Below are 25,506 nucleotides of genomic sequence, written 5' to 3'. Positions count from 1 at the left end.
AATGCTGAAGGTTCATTTTGGTAATTGGAGGCTTTTTTTTTTTTTTTTTTTTTTTTTTTTTTTTTTTTTTTTTTTTTTTTTTTTTTTTTTTTTTTTATAGCTTTGCTTTTCTTGGTTATTTTAGTGGTTTAAAATATATGAAAAAATAACATCTGTAGAATGCTGAAGGTTCATTTTGGTAATTGGAGTTTTTTTTTTTTTTTTTTTTTTTGCAACTTGGTGTTTTACTTAACTTTATATTTGAGATTTACCCACATTGATGCACATATTTTATGTAATAATTGCTGTGTATCATTTTATTTAAAAAATACAGTTATTCCTTTACTAGGTTGTTGACATGTTTTCTCTGTCACAAAGAAGAATGTGAATACTTATAAGGACTTTAAGAAACAAATGTGCACATGAAGTTTATCAGAAGGACCATTTTCTCCTCTAATAAAAATTATAATTGGCTCATTCTTGCTAAGTGTTTATATTGTGAAGGGCATACCTTATGCTTTTCAAAAGCTTTTCCTCATTAATCCTCATAACATTCTCAGGAAGCAGGCCTGGGAATTTTTCCCCTTCAGTAAATGAGGCAACCAGGCTCAGGACTGTTCCGTAACTTGACCAAAGTCACGAAAGCCTAATTAATGAGAAGGTGATAGCTACTGCTTTTCATTATGGATTTTTAATTTGTATAAATCAGCCATACTTTATGTTTCAAATTTAAGTTTTTAGGATAACTGGTGAGAAGATAATAGGGCAGAAAAGAGGCAGAAATGAGGAAAGAATGGGGGCTTTGTCTCTTGGTAGCTGTGGACTTGGATTGGGAGAGCCTTCTTTCTTTATTGGCAAGATTAGGACAACTGGTCCTCTGTCATAGGCTATTATGAGGATGAAATATGAGATGCAGATATATACATTCCTAACAATGTTTTCAGCATAATAGATATTAGAATATAAAATGCCTTGTGATAACTTATTCATAGATAAATGAGAATATAAATTACTGATGGCTAGTTTTCAAAACAACTCTGTTTCCTGTGTTAAGCTAATCTTTCATCAACAGTGGATCCAATGAAGTTGGTTGATAGGTTCAGTAATTTCTTGGAGGTGGATCCTGAGTATCAGAATCAATTAAAATCACAAACATTTTTCTTTACATTTCATATGACTAATAGTAAAACCAGCAAAATCTGCTTTAAAAAACCACTAACAGGGGCGCCTGGGTGGCTTAGTCAGTTGGGCGTCCGACTTTTGCTTAGGTCATGGTCTCGCGGTGGTGGGTTCGAGCCCCGCGTCGGGCTCTGTGCTGACTGCCAGCTCAGAGCCTGGAGCTTATTTCGGAGTCCGTGTCTCCCTCTCTCTCTGACCCTCCCCTCTTCACCCTGTCTCTCTCTCTCTCTCTTAGAAAAAAAAAAAAAAAAAAAAAACCGCTAACATACTTAACATCCTTCTAATTCTTTTTAAAATGTTTACAGTATATTTATAATGTATGTTAACTTATATTAATTTTATTAAGTACATACATATTAAATACATATGTAATTTTCTTTTCTGGTTTTGAATTTTTTAAAGAAATCTTTGCGTACTCCAAGGTTGCAAAGATTTTCTTATATTTCCAGAAGTTTTAGAGCATCAGCATTAACATGTAGGTCTAAACTCCATTTCAAGTTAACTTTTGTATATGGTATGAGGTAATGGTTGGGATTCACTCCTTTTTTCATTTAGATATCCAGTTATCCCAGCAACACTTGTTGAAAAGACTATCCTTTACCCATTAAATTGCCTTGACATTTTTTCAAAAATCAGTGTACCGTACATGTTTGGGAGTTATGTGGAATTTTTATTTTATTCCATTTATTGATGTGTTTATCCTTTCACCAGTTATACACCGATTTGATTGCTATAGGTTTAAGACTAAGTATTGAAACTGTGTAGTATAAATCTACCAACTTGTTCTTCTTTTCGATATTTGACCATTCTACGTTATTTATATGTGCATGTCCGTTCTAGAGTTATCTTGTCAATTTCTATATAAAAACCTCTTTGGGATTTTGTTTGGAATTATGTTGACCCTGTATATCAATAAGAGTATCTTAACTATATTGAGTTCTCTAGTCCACTAACATGTATATCTATTTTGTTCTTTTTAAATTTTTCAGTGTTATATGGTTTTCAGTGGCAAATTTACTCCTTAGTATTTCATGTTGTTGATACTATAATAAAATTTATATTTCAAACTATTTTTCCAGTTGCTCAATGCTAACATTTAGAAATACTATTGAATTTGTTAATATTTTCTCCTTATCCTGGGCCCTTGCTAGACTTGCTTACTAGTTTGAGAATCTTTCTGGTGGATTCCTTAGGATTTTTTTACTTAATAGATACCTTCTGCTTGTAAGAGAACTTTTTTTCCAATCTGCATACCCTTTATTTCTTCTACTTATCATATTGTCCTGACTGGGACCTCTGAAATAATATGACTCTAAGTAGTGAGAGCAGACCTCCTTGTCTTACTCTCAGTCTTAAAGAAAACCATTCAGCATTCAGCATTGTTTATGATGTAGGTTTTTCATAAATGCTTTTTGTTAGGTTGAGGAAGTTTTCTTCTGTTCCTAGTTTACTGAGAGTCTTTGTCATTAATAGATGTTGGATTTTGTCAGTTGGTTTTTCTGGATCTATTGTCATGAGACTGATTTTTATCTCTTTTATTTTCTTAATTTGGTGAATGACATTGATTTTTTTTCCATGTTAAAACAACTTTGCTTTCCTGGAGTAAATCTTACCTGGTTATTTTTTATTTATTTATTTTTTTATGAGTTGTTGGATTTGTTTTGCTAATATATTGCTAATGAGTTTTGCATCTAAATTGATGAGGACTGTTTAATAGTTATCTAGTTTTGTTTTTGACTGGTTTTGTATCTGTAATACTGACCTTATACAATGAATTGGAAAATAGTCTTTCTTTCTCTGTTTTCTGAAAAAGTTCACATGGAGTTGGTATTATTTCTTTCTGAAATGCTTGGTGGAATTCACCAGTGACATGTCTTGGCCTAGATTGTTTTGTGGGTAGGTGACTAACTACTAAATTAAATTTCTCTAATAGATTTAGGGATATTAAGATTTTTCTGTTCTGTATCATATTTGGTAACAACTTATGTCTCAAAGAATATTTTCATTTAAAATAAGTTTTTGGATTTATCAAAATAAAGTTTTTCTCAATAATCTATAATTATCCCTTTCATGTTTGTACAATTTGTAGTAATGTCTTCTCTTTCATGCTGATATTGGTAGTTTGTCTCTTTTGTCTTTTATTTTCCTTCCCTAAGGTTTATCAGTTTGATTGATCATTTTGAAACCAGCTTTAGTTAAAATTATTTTAAGCATTATCTATATTTTATTTCATTGGTTTCTATTCTTAATTTTTTATATCCTTGTTGTCATTTGGGCAGATATAAATTTAAAAGATGTTGAAGACCTAGAACTCATTCATATAGTAATGGATATTCATTACATCTGTTTCTACAGTTTCTTCCATCATTGCTATTAGGCTGTATTCTAATTAGTTACCTGTAATCTTTCTCTCCCAAGGCAGCAGTTTTTTAAGGAAAGGTCTTATATATTTTCATACTATGCTTATAGAGCTGACAAATTTTTGATTCAATTTTGTAAGGCTTAATGGCAAAATAACCTACATAAATACTGAAATCTAGTTAGAAAATTAGTGTCGACAGTGGAATGCCTAGCAGTTTTGAAGTTCGAATGTACATACTAGAATTGGGCAAATATTCATTTACTTTTGTGAAGTATAAATATGAGAGGCAAATGTTTATAAAATCTAGTGAAATCTCTTTAAGGCTATTTAGAAAAACACATCTGTGGAATTTTAGCCATTCTGTTTAATTAGAATCAAGTTTATTTTTGAATATTGGTTTTTCTAGTCAGAAGAATGTATGTCTCTGTATCCTTTACTCAATATTGTAACTTACCAATTTTTATCTGTTTTAATTTTTCCCCCCCTTTGCTTTAAGCTATTTCCGTGAGAGAAGAAATGTTGCTACCTCAACTGGAAAGTCTGTGACACAGGAAAGTGAGTCTCAGTGTGTAAAGTTTTTGTAAAGTAGCACTCATTTGACAGTCTTAAATGTGTGAAAATCGTGATCGAGAAAGTAGGCCCTCTGTGTAAGAGGGAATAATGGGAATAATTATCTGCTAGGGTTCATAATACCTCAGATGCTTTTAACGATGAATGAATAAAAGACAATTATATGTACTCAGACTCCTGGAAATCTTCAGATACTAATGCAAAAACATCCCCCCACCCCCACCCCGACTTCATTTATCGTTAGCCATAGTTGAGGGTATATTACTAAATTAAGTGGTTTCTGACAGTCTAAGCTACAGGACGTAGATTTATGGAAAGTAATTTTGCCATGGTAACGGGATAGGGCTGACATTATTTTGATAAATTGATCATTGACAGAGGCTTTTCTTTCTTTCTGAAAATTCTGCTTCTATAAGTTCAGGAGCATTCTTCTTAACAGTAAGGTGGCAAACACTTGGTTACTGACCCTTTAAAGGTTTTTTGTCATAGCAGAGAATGCAAGCGTTATGAATTCTTTCTTGTGGATGGGTGTAATACAAGGACAGTGGAAATTCTCTTGAAATAACTTATTTACAGGTGTGTTAGTGGCTGTGATGTTAGAGTATATTAAGCAGATTCTGGTGTTTTGAGTAATAGAGAATCAAGTTGCCGTGTTAGTGAACTTTTAATTATTATTCATTGGAAATTATAATCTAATGCTAATATTATGCCATTTATACTGTTATTTAGGAATTAATATTGTAAGTGGGATTGTGACTATTTGCATCATATGTGGAAAATGTTTTCAATTATATTAGTGTGGATATTAGAGGTTAGCAAGGCATATATGACACCTCACATTTTCAGAAACAGTAATATGCCTTGTTTGTGAAGTGAGAGGATATACAATGAGTGCTCTATCAAGAAGACCATAGGAAGAGTTGCTTTGGAGGTGAAAATTTTAAGCATAATTTTGGACTCTCAGGGAATAATAAAGCTTAAGTTGTGATCTTACTCTAAAATAAATGCATGCCTTTTTAAAAAATATTCACATTATTTATATCTTTTCATTGTCGTCTTATAATTTCCCCAAAAGATTCAAATGAGGAAAATTCAACTTCCATTTTTCCTTATGGAGAGACCTTTCTCCTCCAGAGACTAGAAAATTCCAAGGTTAGTCCCATACATTTTCATTTTTTTTTTTTTCCATAATCAAGTCTTTGCTTTTTTGCCTATATTTGCCTCTTCATTTTCCTTTAAGGTGTTTGAAGAATGGGTTATATTGAAGCAGGACATTTCCAGTCAGTAAAAGTCTGTTAAGTAAAATCATGGTGAATGTGTATCTTTAAATATAGATCACAGAAACACATTCAATTTCAGGAATACAGGAGGGAGGTTTTCAGAATTTTCCAAAAGATAAGCTTAAAGATAAACCCCCAAAGAAGGCAAAAGCAGACAAAGAGAAACCCCTTAGATTTTGCTTTTTGCCTTATACCCAAATATCTACTTCTAACATATCTTCATTATTTAGTTTATCACGTAGTCTTTCTTTCTTTTCAAGCACTTGTGCTCTTTTGGTTATTTTATTTCTTGGTCAGGATAAAAGAGAAGTTGGAAGACAAAAAGTGGGAAAGTAAAAGTAAATAGATTTTGTTCTTGGATGGCATCTTCTGTTTTTCTTGGATGAAATGATGAATTACTAATGATTTAAATATAATCTTTAAAAAGACATCATGAGGCAATTTTTAGTATAGTCTCCCTAATTATATTATATATTATATATATGTATATATATATATTTTATTTTAATAGAAGAGATCTATCAAGAATGAATTTTGGACCCATGAAGAAACATTGAAAGGGGAATCAACGACTGAAAAAAACTGTTTTCTTGTGAAGTCAAGGTATGAAGTCATTATTGATGATGATTAATTCTTTTGAATATAATGTTATGCAGTGTTGACTTCTTGCTCATATTTTTATAAGAAAATAGTTTATACTGGTAAGTTCAAATCTTTTCTTTCTTGATGTTTCAGTAATGACACTTATTTTATTTAAAAAAAATTTTTTAGAGTATTTATTTAGAGAGAGCACAAGCAGGGTAGGGGCAGAGAGAAGGAGAGACAGAATCCCAACCAGGCTCCATGCCATCAGTGCAGAGCCCAGTATGGGGCTCAATCTCATGAACGTGAGATAATGACCTGAGCTGAGATCAAGAGTTGGACGTTTAACCAACTGCACCATCCAGGCGCCCTGAGTAATGGCCCTTATTTTAATAATTGAACTTAGAGTCTGTAAATCGGGTAGGTAGTGGTGTTTTGCAGCAGATTATGTTGTCTTTTCCAAATTGAAACCACTCTTCCCTTCGTCCCAAAGTGGAAAATAGGTGGTACCCACAATTGTGCATTAAAAATGAGCAATTATGTTAATATGAAAGAGAGGCAGCGCCAAAAAAATTACTATCTGAGGTGCAGAATTTTTACAAATGTAATATATCCTTTTTTATTGGAAGTTCAGCATTGACAAGTGGCTTGACGGTTACCCAGTTATTTGGATCACCCGTGAAATTAAGCAGTTTGTGAGGCACCAACTGAAATTTTAGTTTTTTCAGCTTTATTAGGACTTGGTGCACTGCATCATTACCTAATGTTCATTTTATATCTTCAATTTTATTCTTTCCTCTCCAAATCTGATATTGTTGGGGGTTTTCTTATGTTGAAACTAAATAATTAAGGATCTTCAGTTAGCATTGGATATGACTGTATTATAATGCAAAATGTGGAAGGGGCCAGGTTAAATCATTCTTTAAGGAAGTAATAGTTTTAGAACACTCTGTCCAAAAGGATGTAATTTGACTCCTACACGTTTCTATTTCATTGATTAGTAAAAACTTATTTGTAATGTGTTTTATTCTACATAAATAGCTGAGTGAATCAATTTTGTCATTTCTTAAATCTATAAAAATATGCTTAGCTATTATGAATATGTTCTGGTGAATATTATAGGTTACATAGCTTTTACCTTCTGATTGTATCTTGACTCTCATTTTCTAGCTAACGGTGTGGTGGTTTTTCCTCATTAGTATTGCAAAATAATACTGAAGCTCTTGGAATTGAATTATGGAGAGCCAGAGAGGGGCAACAAATTTGGAAGTAAGATCTCCAAATAGATGAGTTAGTGGTTCACGATGTTACTAGGGACTGGAGGTTGAGCTGGCTACTTAATGGTGTTGGTGAAAATGATAAATTGTGCTGCAGGGAATGTGGTCCATCTCTACCCTTACCACCATTCTGCACCCCCCACCCCCAAATAAACCGATCAGATTAATGACACATAAGAAAAACTGTACTATTTCTAGTAGTGTTTAAATGTGTCTTAGGATAATAAGAGGTTTCTGTTTTTCTGGAAGAGTTTTATAAATTATCAGATGGGTTAATTGAGCTCTTAAGAGTTTTCTGACCTTAAGTTTCTGTGCAATTTGTTGTTTATAAAGTTCAAAAGTAACCACTGGCTTAAATGGTATATGTTACTTTGAAATGTTAACACCATTTATTTCCATTTAGCATATATGATAACAGGAAGGAGAATATACGTGAAGACAAAGTGGAAGATATTTGGATACCTCGAGAGGACAAAATTAATTTTCCAGTAGACTCTGCTTCAGAATCAGAATATTCAACAGTAGAAGAATGCTTTCAGAGTTTAAGAAGAAAAAATTCAAAGGCATCTAAATCTAGGACTCAAAAAGCATTGAATTTGGACCCTGTTAATAGGCACAGTTATCCGTTAAGCTCAACAAGTGGAAATACTGAGTCCTCGATCATTTCCTCAAGTGCAATATCTCCCTATGCCTGTTTTTATGGGTCCTCAGCAAGGAAGGTTAAATCTGGATGGCTAGACAAACTCTCACCTCAAGGGTATGTAGTTTTTCATTTTTTTTCATAAGTAGCATATTTTTAACAGTTCAAGTTTATCCATATCTAAACCTGCTAGGTTGTTGCTACTCTACACCCCTTCCCCCCACCTCTATGCACACAGATAAAGTTTTTAGGAGTTCTGAATATACTTTTGCAAATGCTGTTCTTTAGACATAAGGAGGAACATGTGCAGTGCATGATGTGGAATGCTGGGTTAAGATTCTGAATAGCAAATTGAAACCGAAAGTTGCAATTTCACGTCTAGATCCTTAATGTTAGTTTCTAACTTTACACTAAAATGCACTGTGTCCTAATTTGTAGCAAAGAAAAACAATACAGATTGAGTTGGTATTACTAGGCCCACACTGTTTGGCTTTTGCTCATATTATAACAGGGTTCTGTTTGGGAGTACAAGTCTTAATTGTAGTTAGAGAAAGTACATCATTGTTAGATTTCAGGCTTCACTGTTATTAATACGTTGTTTTGATTTTTGTATGCTGCATAGAAGGTCAGAGTCCCTTGAATATTATACTTTTAAAATAGATTTATCATTTCAGACGTTTACAAAGAAACTTCTGTCACTTAGGGTTATACAGTATTGAGAAATATTTGGGGAGGTATGGTGTTTAATTAGAATTGTTTTCTGGCATCCTGATTTTTGAATGTCCTTTAGAAGTATTTACTTGAAATATTCCTCATGAATTATTAAATTATTTTGGGATTAAATCTCTCATGTTTAAGTAGTGAATGTGGTGAGTCCTTGCAATATGCTGATTTTCTTTACTATTCCCCCCCAAAAGAGCATTATTTCTAGAAAGCCTTGGACCTGAAATAAATTTTATTAGCAAAAAGTTACCAGAAGCATTAGTTGACTAGTGGGAGCAAGTATTACATTTCTTAAGAAAGTGAAAGAAGAAAAAAGCCCAACACTTTTATGGTTAATCATTATATGGTTAACACTTCATATCATTGCATCCTTTTAGCAAATTAGATGAATGAACTGAAGCAGAGTACTTCTTAGTATCAGTTATCCTGTCTCCTTTCTGGTTATTTAAGGTAACAAAGTAGTCAACATTGCCTACTTTTCATAAGTCATCAGTATTCTTGATAGTCTAATAGCAAAGGTATGAGTAAGCATTAAAAAGTACACACTGGTGGAATGAACCAGTGAGCTTGAATATTCTCGAATCTTTCACTTTTGTAAAATTAAGGTGTTTAGGGAGATCCCAGTGCTCTTTCTAAATATCACCAGGAGAGTTCGCAGACTCTGGGTACAGAGCCTCCAGCAGCTGTGGTTTCCTTTTCCTGCCTGCTCTCGGGTGGTACCTTGTTCTCTGCAGGGTTGGTATGTTTATGCTGCAGGCACACTGAGAAAGCTTCCCCATTATTGTCTACCTCTGGAACAGTTAGAACATTTTTCCTCTCTCTCTATCAGTACTCAGGCTTTCCATCCTTTCTATTCAGAATCTGCCTAAGGTTAGATGCTGTAAGTTGTCTAGATTTATGTTTTTCCATTTTAGGGGAAATAATTGAGTTTTCTGGCTTACCAGTTTTTCTCCTGGTTCCCAGGATGAATGGAGATCAGAAATTAAACAAAGAACTTGCAATATCACCAAGAGATTAAACTCTTCTATATGATTTTATTGCTATGACTTGAAAAGAAGTATGTGTTACTGGCTAAGAAGCACGTATTATTTATTAGATCAGAAGTAGAATCTTAATTTCTCCTTTTCTTAATTGGATTCTGTATGCTATTGTGAGGGTGTTTAAAATGCTCATTAATTAGACAAAGTGATGCCTGCCTTCCTTATGCAGAGGTTATGAGCTTTATTTAACTCATGGTCACATGTCCGTTTGGAGCAGGTAGCACTGCTGTAGATGGCATTCTGAATTCTAGAGAGAAGGGATCAACAAACCTTTTCCATAAACGGTCAAATAATAAATATTTTAATCTTTTTGGCCTCTGTGGGATCTCTGGGAGAAATCAGCAGTTCAGCAGTTTTAGCATGAAAGCAGCCACAGAGAATATACAAACCAGTGATTGAGGCTGTGTTTCAATAAGACTTTATTTATAAACACATAATGGGCCAGATCTGACCTGTGGGCCGTAGAGGCATAAAACAGGTTAGATAGTTGGCTAAAATCTTCTACTGGCTTCTTCTATCTCTCCTGGGCCCCAAAAAGAAAATTATAATCTGATAGATCACAAAATAGGGAAGATACTTTCTTTTATTCTAATCAGTATAGAAGTCATAACAAGCAGGAATTCTCTTTGGGGACCTTGGCCCTTATTGTTCTTTGTGGCTGGAATGTTCTTTTCCACAGAGCATCGTGGCTTGTGTGCCCTACCTTTCTCAAGTTCTTGCTGTAATATCTCCTTTGCATTGAGGTCCTGAAGAGTAGATTTAAAATTATCATTACACCTCTTCCCCAACACCCCATCACTCCCTTAATTACTTTATTTTTCTCTTTGGGGCCCATATGGTTGATCATTTATTTTATGTATACTCCATGGGGACAGTCCTCTATGTTGTTTACTGTGACATCCTTAGCAGCTACAATGTAGCCTGGCATGTGGCAGATGCTCTTAGTATTGGTTGTTGAATGAAATCAGTGAAAAAAACAAACATTAGACATTTTTTCTTTACATTTTTTAGAAAAGGCAGTTTTTTTTTTTAAGTATAAGGGTTTTGTAATAAAAATTGAACTCTGAGCACTGTATTGGTTGAAAATCTACAGGTGCATTGGTGGTACTGGTATACATGAACAGAGCTGTAGGCTCTCATTGTTCTTTTTGTCATTCTGTTTTCCTCTTAAAAACATTTACATGTATCTTCAGAACACGGTTTAAAAAACAAATAGCCACACTCAGTTATCCTTCTCCAAACAGTGTTTGAAACTGCTCTCAGTCATGAGGGGCATTAAACAAAATAACCAAATTTATAATCTGGATTTATTTCACATGATTAAGTATCTGGGTTTTTTTTTTTTTGCAATGGAAATGCCCTTTCTGCATCAGTGCACAGTATGTGAAAACTTCCCAGTATTTGGGAAGAAAGTATATACTATCATACAGGTAAAGAAACACTGAAACATTCACAGCTGAGCTTAAAATATGAACATTCACTTTCTTTGATCTGATTATGATATAGTCTGATACTATCAATTTCAAAAATTGTATGGGGAAAAAAACCCTTAAAATGTAGAACATAGGTCTAGGTCTGTCTTTCAAGCAGGTCAAGCAGATGAAAAAATAAATGGTGCTTGTTTTTTAAAAAAACTCAGAGTTTTGAGGATAAAAAAGTCTTTCTCAGTCCCCTTTCCTAACTAATAAGCTCAAGCTCTTTTTTAAAACATTTTTTAAATTAAAAAAATTTTAATGTTATTTTTGAGAGACAGAGGCAGAGCATGAACAGGGGAGGGGCTGAGAGAGAGGGAGACACAGAATCTGAAGCAGGCTCCAGGCTCTGAGCTGTCTGCACGGGGCCAGATATGGGGCTAGAACTCCCAAGCTGTGAGATCATAACCTGTGAGATCATGACCTGAGCCTAAGTCAGACACTTAACCGGACTGAGCCACCCAGGTGCCCCATATTAAGTGCAAGCTCTTCACTCAGTTTGAGTGGATGCAGATATGGAAGACTGGATACAGTGTATTGCAGCATTTCCCAAGTATGTGACCAAAGGAGGAATTCTGCAAGTTGCTGTAAGGAAAAGACAACATGGTGAATGTGCTGCACCCTTGATAGGAGGTGCACATAGTGAAATATCTAGGCATTATGTGCAACAATGAAACCTTTTTGACATTCTCAACTTGCTGTTTTGTAAAGATATTTGTATGAGTATAATGCACCAACATTTTTATAAAAATTGCAATGCATCTTGAATTCATATTTTACTAGAAAGTATGTTTTATGACTTTCTTACTCAGCTAAATTCCTCTTTTAAAAAATATTAACTTTTTAACCATGAAGAGGCATTGTGTGGGAATCTGAGCCTAGGAGGGCAGAAGCAGAACATGTGAGGCTAACTCAGCAGTTCAAATATAGAATATCCTTAATAATTTATGAGGAACGCAGGGGTACTTGGTGGCTTAGTTGATTGAGTGCCGACTCTTGGTTTCAGCTCAAGAGATGATCTCACAGTTTGTGGGTTTGAGCCCCATGTCTGGGCTCTGCATTGACAGTGGGGAGCCTGCTTGGGATTCCCTTTCTGCCTCTCTCCCCCTGCTTAGGTTTTCTCTCTCTCCCTCCCTCCCCCACCAGTAAATAAATAGATAAATTAATTAGTTAAAAAATAATTTGTGGAGGAATACAAAAACACCCAAGATGTATCTGTTCCTTGTCTTCCTTGTGTCTTTCATTTAGGGCAGAAAAAAGGAAGCAAATAAAAATAAAACCAAAATGGAGTTGAGAAAACATTTCTTCAGAGATCTTCTAGGAATGAGAAGTAGCAGTTCACTTAGGCTTTGGAAAGTAGATAAGATTTTAACTAGCATTTTTAGAAGAAATACTTTCTCACTAGAGGGAATGAAAAGGCACCGACGTAGATGGTATCTGGGGGTACTGAAGCCTCTGGGATGGATAGCCAGGGTTAGCTGGATTATTTTATGGAAGACACGAGGTTGGCCTCTAGAACCAGGACGTAGAGACTGCCAGTGGATTGCACGTCCAGGTTGAACAGAGAGCTGAGGAAAATGAAAAAGCCAATGGTCCAAGACCAAGAAAAGATCAAATACCAGACAGTAGTTGGGATCTCCCAGAAGCCAGTAGTCCAGGACTTGGTGGGAGATCTGAGCTTATTAATTGTTGCCTTTGTCAGTGACCGATTTCCCAGCGTGTGGCCAGTGTATCCAAGTCTACTTGAGTGGAGCGATTCTTCACGCTGGTACACAAGTGTGGGTGTGCCTCACATCTCCTGGGAATGCTGACCTCTGGTTGGCCTTTCAGTGAAAAGCAAATGTAGTATAAAGTTGAGAAGTCTTTTATCCAACCAGGGTGTTCTATATACCAAGCACTGTGTTGAACTTAAAGTTGAATCTTAAATCTGTGATAAAAGATATCTAGTTGGCCATTTCTCAAGTCATACTTAGTTTGTAAAGACTGTGCCAAGCCAATAAAAAGCCTCAATATTTTATTTGTAGTTTCAGGGAACAACTTCTGAGTTTCAGTATTTATTAAATACTATGACTAATTTCTTTTAGTCCATCTAGTGGCAGAGAAATGAGTGAGGGTGTTGGAATCAGAAAGAAATTGGAGTTGTAAGCTGTCTGTTACTCATTTGCTATGTGACTCAGTGTCTCAGAACTTCCATTTCCCAAACGTAAAAGTGTAAGGTCAAGACCCTTCTGTGGGATCAGTTGAAAAAGTAAGTAACATTGGGCCCGACAGTTGGGGCTCAATAAACCATAGTTTCCTTTCTCTTCAGAAGAGCAGCACTTTATTTTAGACCTCTGATAGTGTTTGTGAAAGTGAGTTCTAGTCAGTTTTTACCTTGGAAAATAGAACGTAAAGAAACAGTGTGTTCACATTAAACGTTTTAAAACTTAAATTATTTTTAATGTTTAGTGTGTGTGCACATGTGTGTGTGCGTGCGTGTGTTATTTTGCATTTTTCAAAGTTTCAAAAGTGCGTGTGTGAGAGAGAGAGGCATGGGGGATGGGGGAGGATGAGCCTGGAGAAGGGCATAGAGAGAAGGAGAAACAGAATCTGAAGCAGGCTCCAGGCTCTGAGCTGTCAGCATAGACCCAGACTCAGGGCTCGAACCCACGAACCGCGGGATCGTGACCTGAGCCGAAGTCCGACCTTCAGCCGACTGAGCCACCCAGGCGCCCCCACATTAAACTTTTAAAATAAAGTTTCTGGTGATTATAAAAGCATGTGGTTTAAAGTGTCAGAAAGTTCTAAGTGGCTTGTTAAAAACACATAGCAACTTTCCTGCCCTCCCACATCCTTGCAAGAGACTGACACTTTCAACTCTTTTTGTAGTTTCTTTTGGTATTTGCTTTATATTTCTTAATAATATTTAAATAGAAAAATATTTTTTTGCAATTTTTTTTTAAGTAGGCTCCATGCCCATTGTGGGGTTTGACCTCATGACCCTGAGATCAAGAGTTGCATGCTCTACAGACTGAGCCAGCCAGGTGCCCCTATCTTAATATTTTTACGCTATTTTTTCTTACTTTTTAGTGCTAGGGATTATCTCTTGAGGTACTACCATGAAATATAATGTATGTTCAGTATTTTTTTGTTTATTTTTGAGAGAGTGGGCACACATATACACATGTGCAATGAAGGGAAGAGCAAAAAGAGGGGGTACAGATGATCTGAAGTGGGCTCTGCACTGTCAGCACAGAGCCCGATGCAGGGCTTGAACTCACAGACTGCAAGATCATGACCCGAGCTGAAGTCAGATGCTTAACTGACTGAGCCATCCAGGCACCCTTCATGTTTATACATTTTTATTGCCATCCCCTGCCCCTTCTGGCAAAGACACAGTTCCTGTCTATCATCCTTTTATTGAAGTTGTATAAATATTTAGATTATATCTGCATTTAGTTTTATACTCTTGTGACTATAAATGCTGTTCATAGGTGAGCTCAGTAACATAGGATCAATTTTTCTTTGTGATCTTTAGTTTTCCTTGGAATTTAAAACTCTTAACTTTTTTACTACTTTTTTAATGTTATTCATTCATTCATCTCAGAATTCTTCCTAAGAACTATAAATCTGTGAAGTAACCAAAATAGAAATCAATTTTATCATGTCACAGCCTCCTAAGGAATCTTGTGTAGTTTGGCCTGGTGGGCTCCAGGCCTGCTGCACTCCTAGCTGGTTAGCGTTCTGTGATCCCTTTCGTTACTGTCCGAGGGATCCTTTGTGCTTGGTGTGTTGGTCTTTCCTCAATCTCCTGTCATTGTCTCACTGCCAGCATACCCACCGGTGCTTCTTGGAGCTTCCTCAGACACAGTGGATAGGAGGGGCAGGTTTTGAGACTTTGCATTTTTCAAAGTGTTATATTATTTCCTAAACATGCTTACTGATGATTTATCATGTCTCAGAAGTCTTGATGAGAAAGAATACTGCCTCCAGATTAGCAATCCATAGTCTTCTAGAGCTCTGGTATTATAGAACTGGTTATTGAGAAATCTGATTCTTTATCCTTTATATGTAGACCACTTTTTTTAGTTCTGGGAAATTTTCTTGTTTTCTTTCTTTGTTAACTAGTCTGTTTTTTCTTAACTTCTTGGTAGTTTGGTGTTGAAAACAATGTAGCTTTTCCATGTTTCATTTCTGGGATGTTTCTTCAATTGTTATTTTCTAACCCACTTTTGTTTTTTGTTATCCTGTATTTAATATCAAAAGCACTTTCTTTAACTGTTGTTTTTATAGCTTACTGTTAGTGTTCATCAATATTTTGTTATCTCTAAAGATCTTAATGTGTTTTTATGAAGCTTTTCTTTTCCTGTTCAGTCTGTTTCTTTTATTTCTTTGGGGGGGATCATTCCCCATCTTTTTCCTCAAAAGTTTCATTTTTTTAATTAAAGAATAATTTTTAAGGGAAAGCACAGGGTGCACACAGCACATGGGAGGGGCCAAGAGAGAGGGAGACAGAATCTGAAGCAGGCTCCAGACTCCGAGATGTCAGCACAGAACCTGATGTGGCACTTGAAGTCATGAACCGTGAGATCCTGACCTGAGTCGAAGTCGACACTTAACTGACTGAGCCATCCAGGTGTCCCCCAAATTTTCTTTTAAAAAAAAAAAAATTTTTTTTAATGTTTTATTTATTTCTAGGAGAGAGAGACAGCGTGAGCAGGGGAGGGTCAGAGAGAGAGGGAGATACAGACTCTGAAACAGGCTCCAGGCTTTGAGCTGGCAGTCAGCACAGAGCCTGACGGGGGGCTCGAACCCATGAACCGCGAGATCATGACCTAAGCGAAAGTCGGACGCTTAACCGACTAAGCCACCCAGGCCCCCCACTAAAGTTTCATTTTTAAAGTGAGATCCTGCAAAGCTGCTAGGAACAGGTTCTCATGAGTCCTGTTAACTCATTTCTTGTAAGATGATCTTGCTGGACTTTTAACGTGTTTCCCTGGTGACTCCTCATGCCACTACCTTTTAAATGAATCATTTTTTTTTAGGGTGATAAGGCTGGTAAACAGCGTTTTGGGAGCTTAGTAGGGAAAGTGGACTTTGAGTACAAATATCTATAACACGGACTTTTGTTTAATTCTTCTGTTTTGAATATCGCTCCCTACGTTCAATCATGTGTGAGTGTCACAGTCCAGAGACTCTCTCGCTTGTGATCTTCTGCAATGAACGAAAACTCTGATATTCTGTTCAGCAAGAAGAGGGGCATTTTTCCAGCTGTATGAAGAGAAGGAGGGTTCTGGGATGGAGTGATGAGGGGTACAAGTTTATCTCGTAAATTGTTCCTGTCGTCTACTTCTATCATCATTTTTGGTTTGTAAGTTTTTATTTAATTTTTTTTAACTTTTTGAAACAACTTTGGGAAGAGTAGAGGTAAATGCAAGCTTTTAACTGATCATCTGAACTAGAATCTGCTTTCCTGTTTGTGTGTGTGTGTGTGTGTGTGTGTGTGTGTGTGTGTACAGGGTATGACTCCATAAGATATGAATCATTTAACATAGCTTTTTGTATACCATGTCAAGGAAGCACTAAGCTCTTTGTGAATATTTAAAAATTGGTGGTGATGTATTAAAATTAATGCTTTATTATTGATTTCCAAAAGTTTTTTATCACTTAAGATTTTACATTAAAATAACATTTGTTTTTTTCTCATTGAAGGAGTTAAGTGAGGGGCGCCCGGGTGGCTTAGTCGGTTAAGTGTCCGACTTTCGCTCAGGTCATGATCTCAGGGTTCGTGGGTTCGAGCCCCGCGTCGGGCTCTGTGCTGACTGCCAGCTCAGAGCCTGGAGCGTGTTTCAGAGTCTGTGACTCCCTCCCTCTGACCCTCCCCTGCTCATGCTGTCTCTCTCTCCCCTAGAAATAAATAAAACATAAACTAAATAAAACATTAAAAAAAAATGAAGGAGTTAAGTGAGAGATAGAAGCTGGAATGTCAGAGAATTTTGCCTGGTTTTTGATTTTTTGGCTCTAACTCCTTTTAGTTCACCTAGTCTCAGAAACTATCATTTTGGTTTGCTTAAATGTGAGGAATTGCATTTTGGAATAGAAAAGTGATGGCATTTTACACTTGGTCTTAGCCAAAAGGCCGGGAAGAGATAGTGCTGGCATTTTATAGAAATATTATAATAATTTCTTGCATCTATATTTATTAAATACTTCATAATTAATACTGCATCATTTACAAGCCTCATACTTAAAAGAGTAGGTAAAATAAAAACTTAGCTAAATAAAAACATGAGTAATCAGATAAAAATCTACACTTTTAGAAACTGTAATAGTTCTAAAACATTGAGGCTGTTTAGGGTTAGAGTAGCAATTAAGATAAGGTTTGCATATAATTCTTCAGGATTATATAAATAAGGCAGATGAATCTGGAACACATTTCATTAGATACTGTTTAGACTTATTGAGAAGTATATTTGTGATGATTTAAATTCCATGATTAATTAAAGTCATAAATTTGACTTAGTGCCTTTGAGGCTCATTTTAGTTGTGTCCTATTTGATGACAGTTTGGTAGCCGTTGCCACCTTACATTAATATCTTTGGTTACCATGCTTATTTGATTTGGTCATTTTTTAAAGCTTAAATAGTACATCTTTTTAAAAACAAACAAAAAATCTCCACAACCCTGTTGGCACTTAGGAATGAAATTAAAACAGGAATACTTCTGTGAGTACTTCATAAATACAGATTTAATTGTCTGTAGATGGACTGTTGTTAAAAAAAAAAAAAAAAAGAATTCTTAAGACACACAGTTTTGAGACAACAAAAACCGACACCAGGTGGCAAGGCTGTGTTTACAGTCGCAGTTGAAACTTCACACCAGCTGCCCTCCCAGAGCTCAAGGGAAGAGTTTATAGGAATTCGTTCAGGAACGTGGCACAAGTCTTATAAATTATTCTAAAAAAGCTTCTTAAAGAAATGCTTCCCTTCAGAATCCTAAAAACAAACTGGGATAAAACCTGGGCTAATACATTTCTTTTTTTTTTTTTTTAATTTATTTCTAGGAGAGAGAGAGAGAGACAGCGTGAGCAGGGGAGGGTCAGAGAGAGAGGGAGACACAGAATCCGAAGCAGGCTCCAGGCTCTGAGCTGGGAGTCAGCACAGAGCCTGACACGGGGCTCGAACCCACGAACCGCGAGATCATGACCTAAGTGAAAGTCGGACGCTTAACCGACTGAGCCACCCAGGCGCCCCTGGGCTAATACATTTAACATCTGCTCCACCTTTTTTTCTGAAGGAATTCTGACGCACTTTGCAAAATTGAACTCACGTATAAAATGGGTAGAGGTCAAATGTTACCGCTGCCTGAAGGGATGTCCAGGATGCCTTGCTTTAAAACATACTGAGTCTATTGTGCGTAGTGGTTGAGAGCACAGACTTTGGGACCAGATTGCCTGGATCTGACTCACAGATACATTCCTTAGTAGTTGTGGGACAAGTTACTTAACTTACCAGTGCCTGTGTGCCTTCATCTGTAAAATGGGAATAATAATATCACCTCATGTGGTTGCTTGGAGGATTAAATGAATTAGTATTTGTTTTTGCCCTGTGGCGTGGCCTAGAGAAAAGCACAATACACTGTTTGGTGTTTTTATTATGAGGATTATTATGCCAAATAAATTCTTAATTGGTGCTTTAAAAATCTCTTTTCTATTTAGTAATTCATTATTATTTCAGATCTAATTTGTGTCCTATGACAGTAGAAACACAGTATAGGATGACACTGTATTTTATACCATATCTTATTTTTTTAACACTTACTAAGTAAATTAAGCTGTAAAGCAAAATTTAAGAGAAAAAGTATAACAAACCAGAGTAAATGTTTACTTTTGCAACCTCTAATTGTGTGTATTAGATTAATTTTATGTAATTCCAGTGGAATTAGCTGATTGAGATCTAATAACCTTTTATAAAAATGTGACAGAAATATATAATCCTTGCACAGAGAACATAGTTCTTAAAAATTTAGTATTCATTATATTTATTTTAAAATTGTACATTGACATTTAGAAATACCTTCTTAAGTTCTCCCTGTTATTTCATTGAAATTTTAATTTGTAATGCTTACCAACATTAAATCTGAGTTTCCATTTGCTAGAAAGAAGAATAATAATGTGAGAAAGGATATAAATGTAAGTTCTTATCTTTAATTACCAGCTATTAGAATCCAGTATTGACCTTACATGCAGGAAACAGTTAATATAATGTTGATGTATTTAATAAGCAAAATAGATTAAACAATATTTATGTAAATTTAGTTCTGGAAGTATTTTGTATTGATTTGCATTTTTAAATAACATGTCAAATGCATACATTTTTTACAAAGTATATTTTAAGTGTTTAAACATAAAATGTATTTTTAAATTATGTGGATATTAATGATGAATTTTCCATGAATTTCATGGAAATGAATGATGAGCTTTCTGTAGGCTCTAATTTTTCTGTAATAACAAAATATTTTACAAAGCTTTTATTTTATCATATTAAAAAATCTTCAGTATTTGAAAAAAGCAAAACATGAAATTAAGGATAAAATGTTTTAGTGGTGTTTATCTTATATATAAATAACACAGATTTGAGTAGGCATTTTTCAGTGAAAAATATGTTCCTTTGTTCATTAAATATTTATTAAGCTCATTTTATTGCTAGGAACTGTGGCAGTCGCTGGTTTTATTTATTTAAAAAAATTTTTTTTAATGTTTTTATTTCTGAGAGAGAGAGAGATCGATCGATCTTGAGCAGGGGAGGGTCAGAGAGAGAGGGAGACACAGAATCTGAAACAGGCTCCAGGCTCTGAGCTGTCAGCATAGAGCCTGATGTGGGGCTCAAACCCACAAACCGTGAGATCATGACCTGACCAGAAGTCGGACGCTTAACTGACTGAGCCACCCAGGCGCCCCGGTTTTATATTGATAAACAAAACAGGAATGCTTTCTCCACTCAGGTATCTCAATTTCTCACATGGGAGATAGGTAAACAAAGCAAATATGTAATGCCAAAATCTGCTAGGTGTCTTTGAGTGAAGAAATGGAGTAAGAGACCAAGGGGATCTGTAGGAATTATATGGTAGTCAGTGTGGCTACTGGAGGGGATACTTTTAAGCTGAGGTTTCAAGGATAAGGAGCTGACCATGTCAAGAACAGGCCAGTAGCATTCTAAGTAGAGAAAATAGCATCTGAGAAGGCTGGGCAAGAACAAGTCTAGAGACAGGAAGTAATATGGCTGTAGCATCCTGTCCACTGGGTAGGTACCCACAGATTTGATGGCTGCCTGCATGAATGAATACAGCAGAAGGAGAGGGCCATTAGTCGACTGCACAGTGGCTCTCTCCAATTGCAGAATGGTCGTTTCCTCAGATGCTACACCACGTGGCTTCTCATTCCATTCCCCTGTGGGCTGGGACTTGTCCTGTTGAGGTTTCCCTCCATAGGATTATTAGAGGGATTTAGTAGTATTTAAAAATAATTGATTTACAATGCCTGAATACATCTAATAGTTACCTGGTAGTTGTGAAAATTAAATGAATGGGAAAATACTTCAGAAACTAAGAAGCCTCATATCGGTAAAGGTTTTGATTGAGGCTTTGTTGAGGGAGCCAAGGATAGAGTGTACCCTTGGTCTTCAGTGCTGAGAGATGGGGTCAGATGGTGATATCTTTGATCCCTGAGCTGTCTGTCCTGTGTCTTCCCCTTCTCATTTTTCTGTGGATACAAATGTTATAGTCCTGGATGATGCCTCAGACCCCAAACTGTCTATCAAATTGGTGATGGAATTCTAAGAAAGGCTTAGGAGTCCAAGTAGCTGCAGTTAACAATCTTAAGTAAAACATATTAAAGTAGTCTCCAAACTTTTTTCACTCTGTGCTTTGGCAGGTTTTGAAACTTTGAATTTAATTTTGAGTTTTCAGAAGTTTTCCTTTTTTTTTTTTTTTTTTAAGGTGCTGATTATTTGAGTGCCAGTCACTGAGGTTTGTCATCTTGCTAAAGGGACTATGCTTAATCATATCACTCATTCATTTGACAGATTCTTTTTTTTAGTGCCGTACTTGTCTCTGTATAGTTGCTGATCATGTAGTAAAGGATGAAACACTCTTGGACTTTGTCCTTGTAAAGCATAAGGTATAGTGTGGGAGACAGACTTTGAGCAAGCAAACAAATGTATGTATGTTACAATTAGAGATTCTGTTCATTGTTAAGAGGAAAAGGAGAGTGTGCTTTGAGAGAGGATAACTTTGTCATCTGCTTTGGATTGTGTCATCAGGGAAGGAATATTTGTGTAGGTAGTACGGGGGGATCTCTGAAAGAGAAGTCATTAGCAAAGGGAATAGAGGGGTAATGGAAGGTCCTAAGATCTCCCTATAGATGTTGATTATTTTTATTCTGAGCTGAAAGATTATAGGTACTCTTGAGCTCTAGCTTATCACCATTCACAATGTAAGGTACGTAGAGCTCACAACAAAATCTTGATTTACAGAATTATTGCTGACATTGTGTGGGAAGATCTGTGTTTACCTGACTTCAAGTAGGACAGAGATCAATGTGACATGAGTGCAAAGTGTTTAATTTGTTCAATGTATAATTATTGTGTTTAATATTTCTCTACCATTTAAGGCTGGGAATTTAAAAAGCCCTTGGGTTTTAAAAATCAACTGACTATTGGATGTTTCAATGTCAAGAAAATATAGATCAAGGGAAGTTAAAAAGAAGCAGATGATGGAAAAAGAGCTGAGTAGTTAGTTGTGCTTATAGTTTCAAAGTCTTTATTTTACTTCATAACTAATTCAAATGTTTATATGTGAAAATGTCTGCGCTGATGAACTTTGAAACTTTTCTCTCCATTTGGTCAAGTTTGCTCTAATTTTATGGGAAGCAGAATAGATCAGTGTGGGAGGCTCACTGTATTTCACTGGAGTGATCCATGTTTGGTGCTCAGAAAACAGCTGGGAAGACAAGTTCTCCACACTTGTAGAAGTTATTTTTCTATCTTTAAATTTTATGAAAATCACTGAATGTTATACCAGTCTCTTATTTATACAAAAGGAAAAGGTAGACGTGATTGTTATTTATGCATTTGTTTAGAAACGACTTTATTTAAACAGAAAATTAGCTTTCATATATGATCTGTGTTAAAAGCCAAAAATATCTATATTGTGTCAAGTAGAGAAAAGACACTTAGAGAATAGGATTATCTCACTTCAGGGAAGGCTTCTGAAACAAACAAAATAAAAAGAAGCCCATGTGGGATTGGTTCTTCATTTTTCCCTTAAATAGTCAGAAAAAGTTTTTTTCTTTTCAACCTAAGTAGGAAACATGTGATTACATTATTTGTTTTGTTGCTCATTTTCAGTAATCATTTTAAACTGCATTTGTCTTTCATCTGATTCTTTTTTTTTTTTTTTTTTAATCTATTTCTGAGAGAGAGAGACAGCATGCGCAGGGGAGGGTCAGAGAGGGAGGGAGACACAGAATCTGAAACAGGCTCCAGGCTCCAGCTGTCAGCACAGAGCCCGACGTGGGGCTCAAACCCATGAATCATGAGATCACGACGTGTGCCGAAGTCGGACTCTTAACTGACTGAGCCACCCAGGGGCCCCTCATCTGATTCTTTTTGAAAAATGTTAACATTTTAGTGAATTTTGGATGATTGTAAAGGATTTTGTATACAGGGCTTTTTTTCAGCTCATTTGATGAAAATTGAGTAATTTATCTCTATGAATTCAGTTGACAAAGCTTTGTTATTTTAGCAAAATATTGCTAAATGCTCCAAAGCAAAAGTTAAGGTAAAATAAGATAAATGCTGTAAGCTTAATGAAGGATGAAAGCTTATGTTATCTTTTTAAAAATATTAATTAATTTTTAAGTAAACTCTACTCCCAGCATGGGGCTTGAACTCATGACCCCGAGATTAAGAGCCACATGCTTTACCAACTGAGCCAGCCAGGTGCCCGTATATTATCTTTATTAAAGGGTTATTTCCATTAGGGGAAATGGGTGCAGTGATAGTGTTTCTGACTACACTTTGTTTTCCACTCAACCTTATTAATGTGGATATTAATACTGTTAACAATATCATTGTTTTATTTAGTTAAGTTTTGTACTTGAATATATTTGATATATGATGTTACATTGGTTCTAGATGTACAATATAGTGAATCAATGTCTCTATAAGTTATGCTGTGCTCAGCACAAGTGTATCTACCATCTGTCACCATACAACAGTATTATAGTGTCATTGGCTACATTCCCTATGCTGTATCTTCTATTCCCATGATCTATTCATTCTATAACTGGGAAGCCTGGATCTCCCTTCACCCATTTTACCCATCCTCCTACCCCTCACCCCTCTGGCAACCATCAAATGTCTATATAGGTTTGATTCTGCTTTTTGTTTGTTCATTTGTTTTGTTTTTTAGATTCCACATATGAGTGAAATCATAAGGTATTTGTGTTTCTTGGTTTGACTTACTTCACTTAGCATAATGTTCTCTAGGTCCATCCATGTTGGATCTTGCCACATGCCACAATTGGCAAGATCTCCTCCTTTTTTATGGCTGCACTATATTCTGTTATATGTGTGTGTGTATATATATATGTATATGTATACACACACACACCACATCTTTATCCATTCATCTATGGATGGACACTTGGGTTGCTGCCATATCTTGGCTACTGTAAATAATGCTGCAGTAAACATAGGGTGCATATATTTTTCCAAAATCCTGTTGCTTTTTGTTTGTTTTTTGTTGTTGGTAAATACTTTGTAGTGGAATTATTCAATCTTAGTGGTATTTTTAATTTTCTGAGGAAACTCCATACTGTTTTGCACAGTGGTTGTACTGATTTACATTTCCACCACAGTGCATGAGGGTCCCTTTTTCTCCACATCTTCAATACTTGTTATTTCTTATCACTTTGATTCTAGCCATTCTGAAAGGTGTAAGGCACTATCTCTTTGCAGTTTTGATTTGCATTTCCCTGATTATTAGTGATATTGAGCATCTTTTCTTGTGTCTGTTGGCCATCTGAATATCTTGTTTGGAAAAATGCCTATTTATCCCATTGTATATTCTTGCCTTCTTTGTGGTAGATTAACTGACCATATAAATGTGGGTTTATTTCTGGGATCTCCCGTTCCTTTGATCTGTGCCCGTTTTTGTGCCAATACCAACAGAATCATTGTTTTAAATATGTTAACTGATTAGAAAGTGTCATTTATGTATCATTAGTCACATACCATTGCCAGAACTGTACATTGTCATAGCCTATGTTTTTTACACTGATTAATAACAAATAGGAATGTACTAAACACAGTTACATTACAAATGTATTTAAAAGCCAAATTCATGATACTTGAATGTTGGATAACAATTTCATATATCTTACAGAAAACGCATGTTTCAGAAGAGATGGGTGAAATTTGATGGCCTTAGCATTTCTTATTACAATAATGAGAAGGTAAGTACATTTTATATTTCTCAAAGGTTGTCTTATATATATATATAAGGTGTATTTTAGCATACTAAGCTAGCAATTTGATTTTTAAGAACAAGAGTTGGATTGTCAAAATGAAAAGAGTTTACACAGGATGAAACATTTGTTTCATGTTTAACTTTTCCTTGACACATGCAATCTTGATTAAAAAAATATACTCCCAACAATTATTTATGGAGTGTCTTCTACAAGCTATAGGAATTGTGAACGACCTAAGAATGGATAAGAAATGGCCTTTCTCCTAGAGAGCACTAAGGAATGTTTACAAGAGGGTACTACAGGGAGGAAATGGCAACACCAAGAGAGGTTACTTTGTACTCTGGAAGGATGTGGAAGAACCAGAGAAGGCTCCTTACATGAGATTTCCTTTGCCATGAGTCTTGACAAAAGAGGAACATTTGTGCATTGAGACTAGAGAACAGAACATGCCTATTTAGAGAACAATAACATGTCCAGGTGGGAAATCAATTTTCTGGTTAGAATATATGAAGGAGACTTGTGGGAGATGAAGCTGAGAAGGTTTTTTGGGTTAGAGCTCATTGAATACCTTGATGTGAAAGTGGTCACAGTTTAGTCTTTAGGTAAGTGAGTCTTAACCACATGATACTGTTTTGATCATGTTTTCATTAGGTATGAGACAGTCTGTATTTTTAGGAGATGTAGGCCGAAATATTTGAAATGTCGTATCTGCACATGTTTTTCAGATGTTACTTACCTATATATTTATATTTACAAATACATATATTTGCTCACACACATAGTTAGGTAAAACAAAAACTGAAGACGTTAACAGTTGTCAGATCTGGGTGGAAAACACATGAATGTCCAGTGTAGTAATCTTTCAACTTCTCTGTGTTTGACGGTTTCCTTA

At 35.6% G+C, this 25,506-nt stretch overlaps 1 protein-coding gene across 1 annotated transcript in view; it reads left to right on the top strand.

The window, feature by feature from the left end:
* The window catches only part of ARAP2 (ArfGAP with RhoGAP domain, ankyrin repeat and PH domain 2), a 58,851-nt gene that overhangs the window by 17,681 nt on the left and 15,664 nt on the right, over window positions 1-25,506 (top strand). The window contains exons 3-7 of the mRNA XM_039227055.1: window positions 4,017-4,075; window positions 5,166-5,242; window positions 5,882-5,973; window positions 7,633-7,986; window positions 24,530-24,599. Coding sequence (XP_039082986.1) covers window positions 4,017-4,075; window positions 5,166-5,242; window positions 5,882-5,973; window positions 7,633-7,986; window positions 24,530-24,599 — 652 coding nt within the window. The remainder of the gene's footprint in view (window positions 1-4,016; window positions 4,076-5,165; window positions 5,243-5,881; window positions 5,974-7,632; window positions 7,987-24,529; window positions 24,600-25,506) is intronic.

The sequence above is a fragment of the Hyaena hyaena genome, unplaced genomic scaffold (assembly GCF_003009895.1).
Source record: "Hyaena hyaena isolate Hyena2069 unplaced genomic scaffold, ASM300989v1 scaffold_24, whole genome shotgun sequence".
Classification (NCBI taxonomy): domain Eukaryota; kingdom Metazoa; phylum Chordata; class Mammalia; order Carnivora; family Hyaenidae; genus Hyaena; species Hyaena hyaena.
Note: the sequence above shows the minus strand (reverse complement) of the source record. Positions and strands in the feature narration are given on the sequence as shown.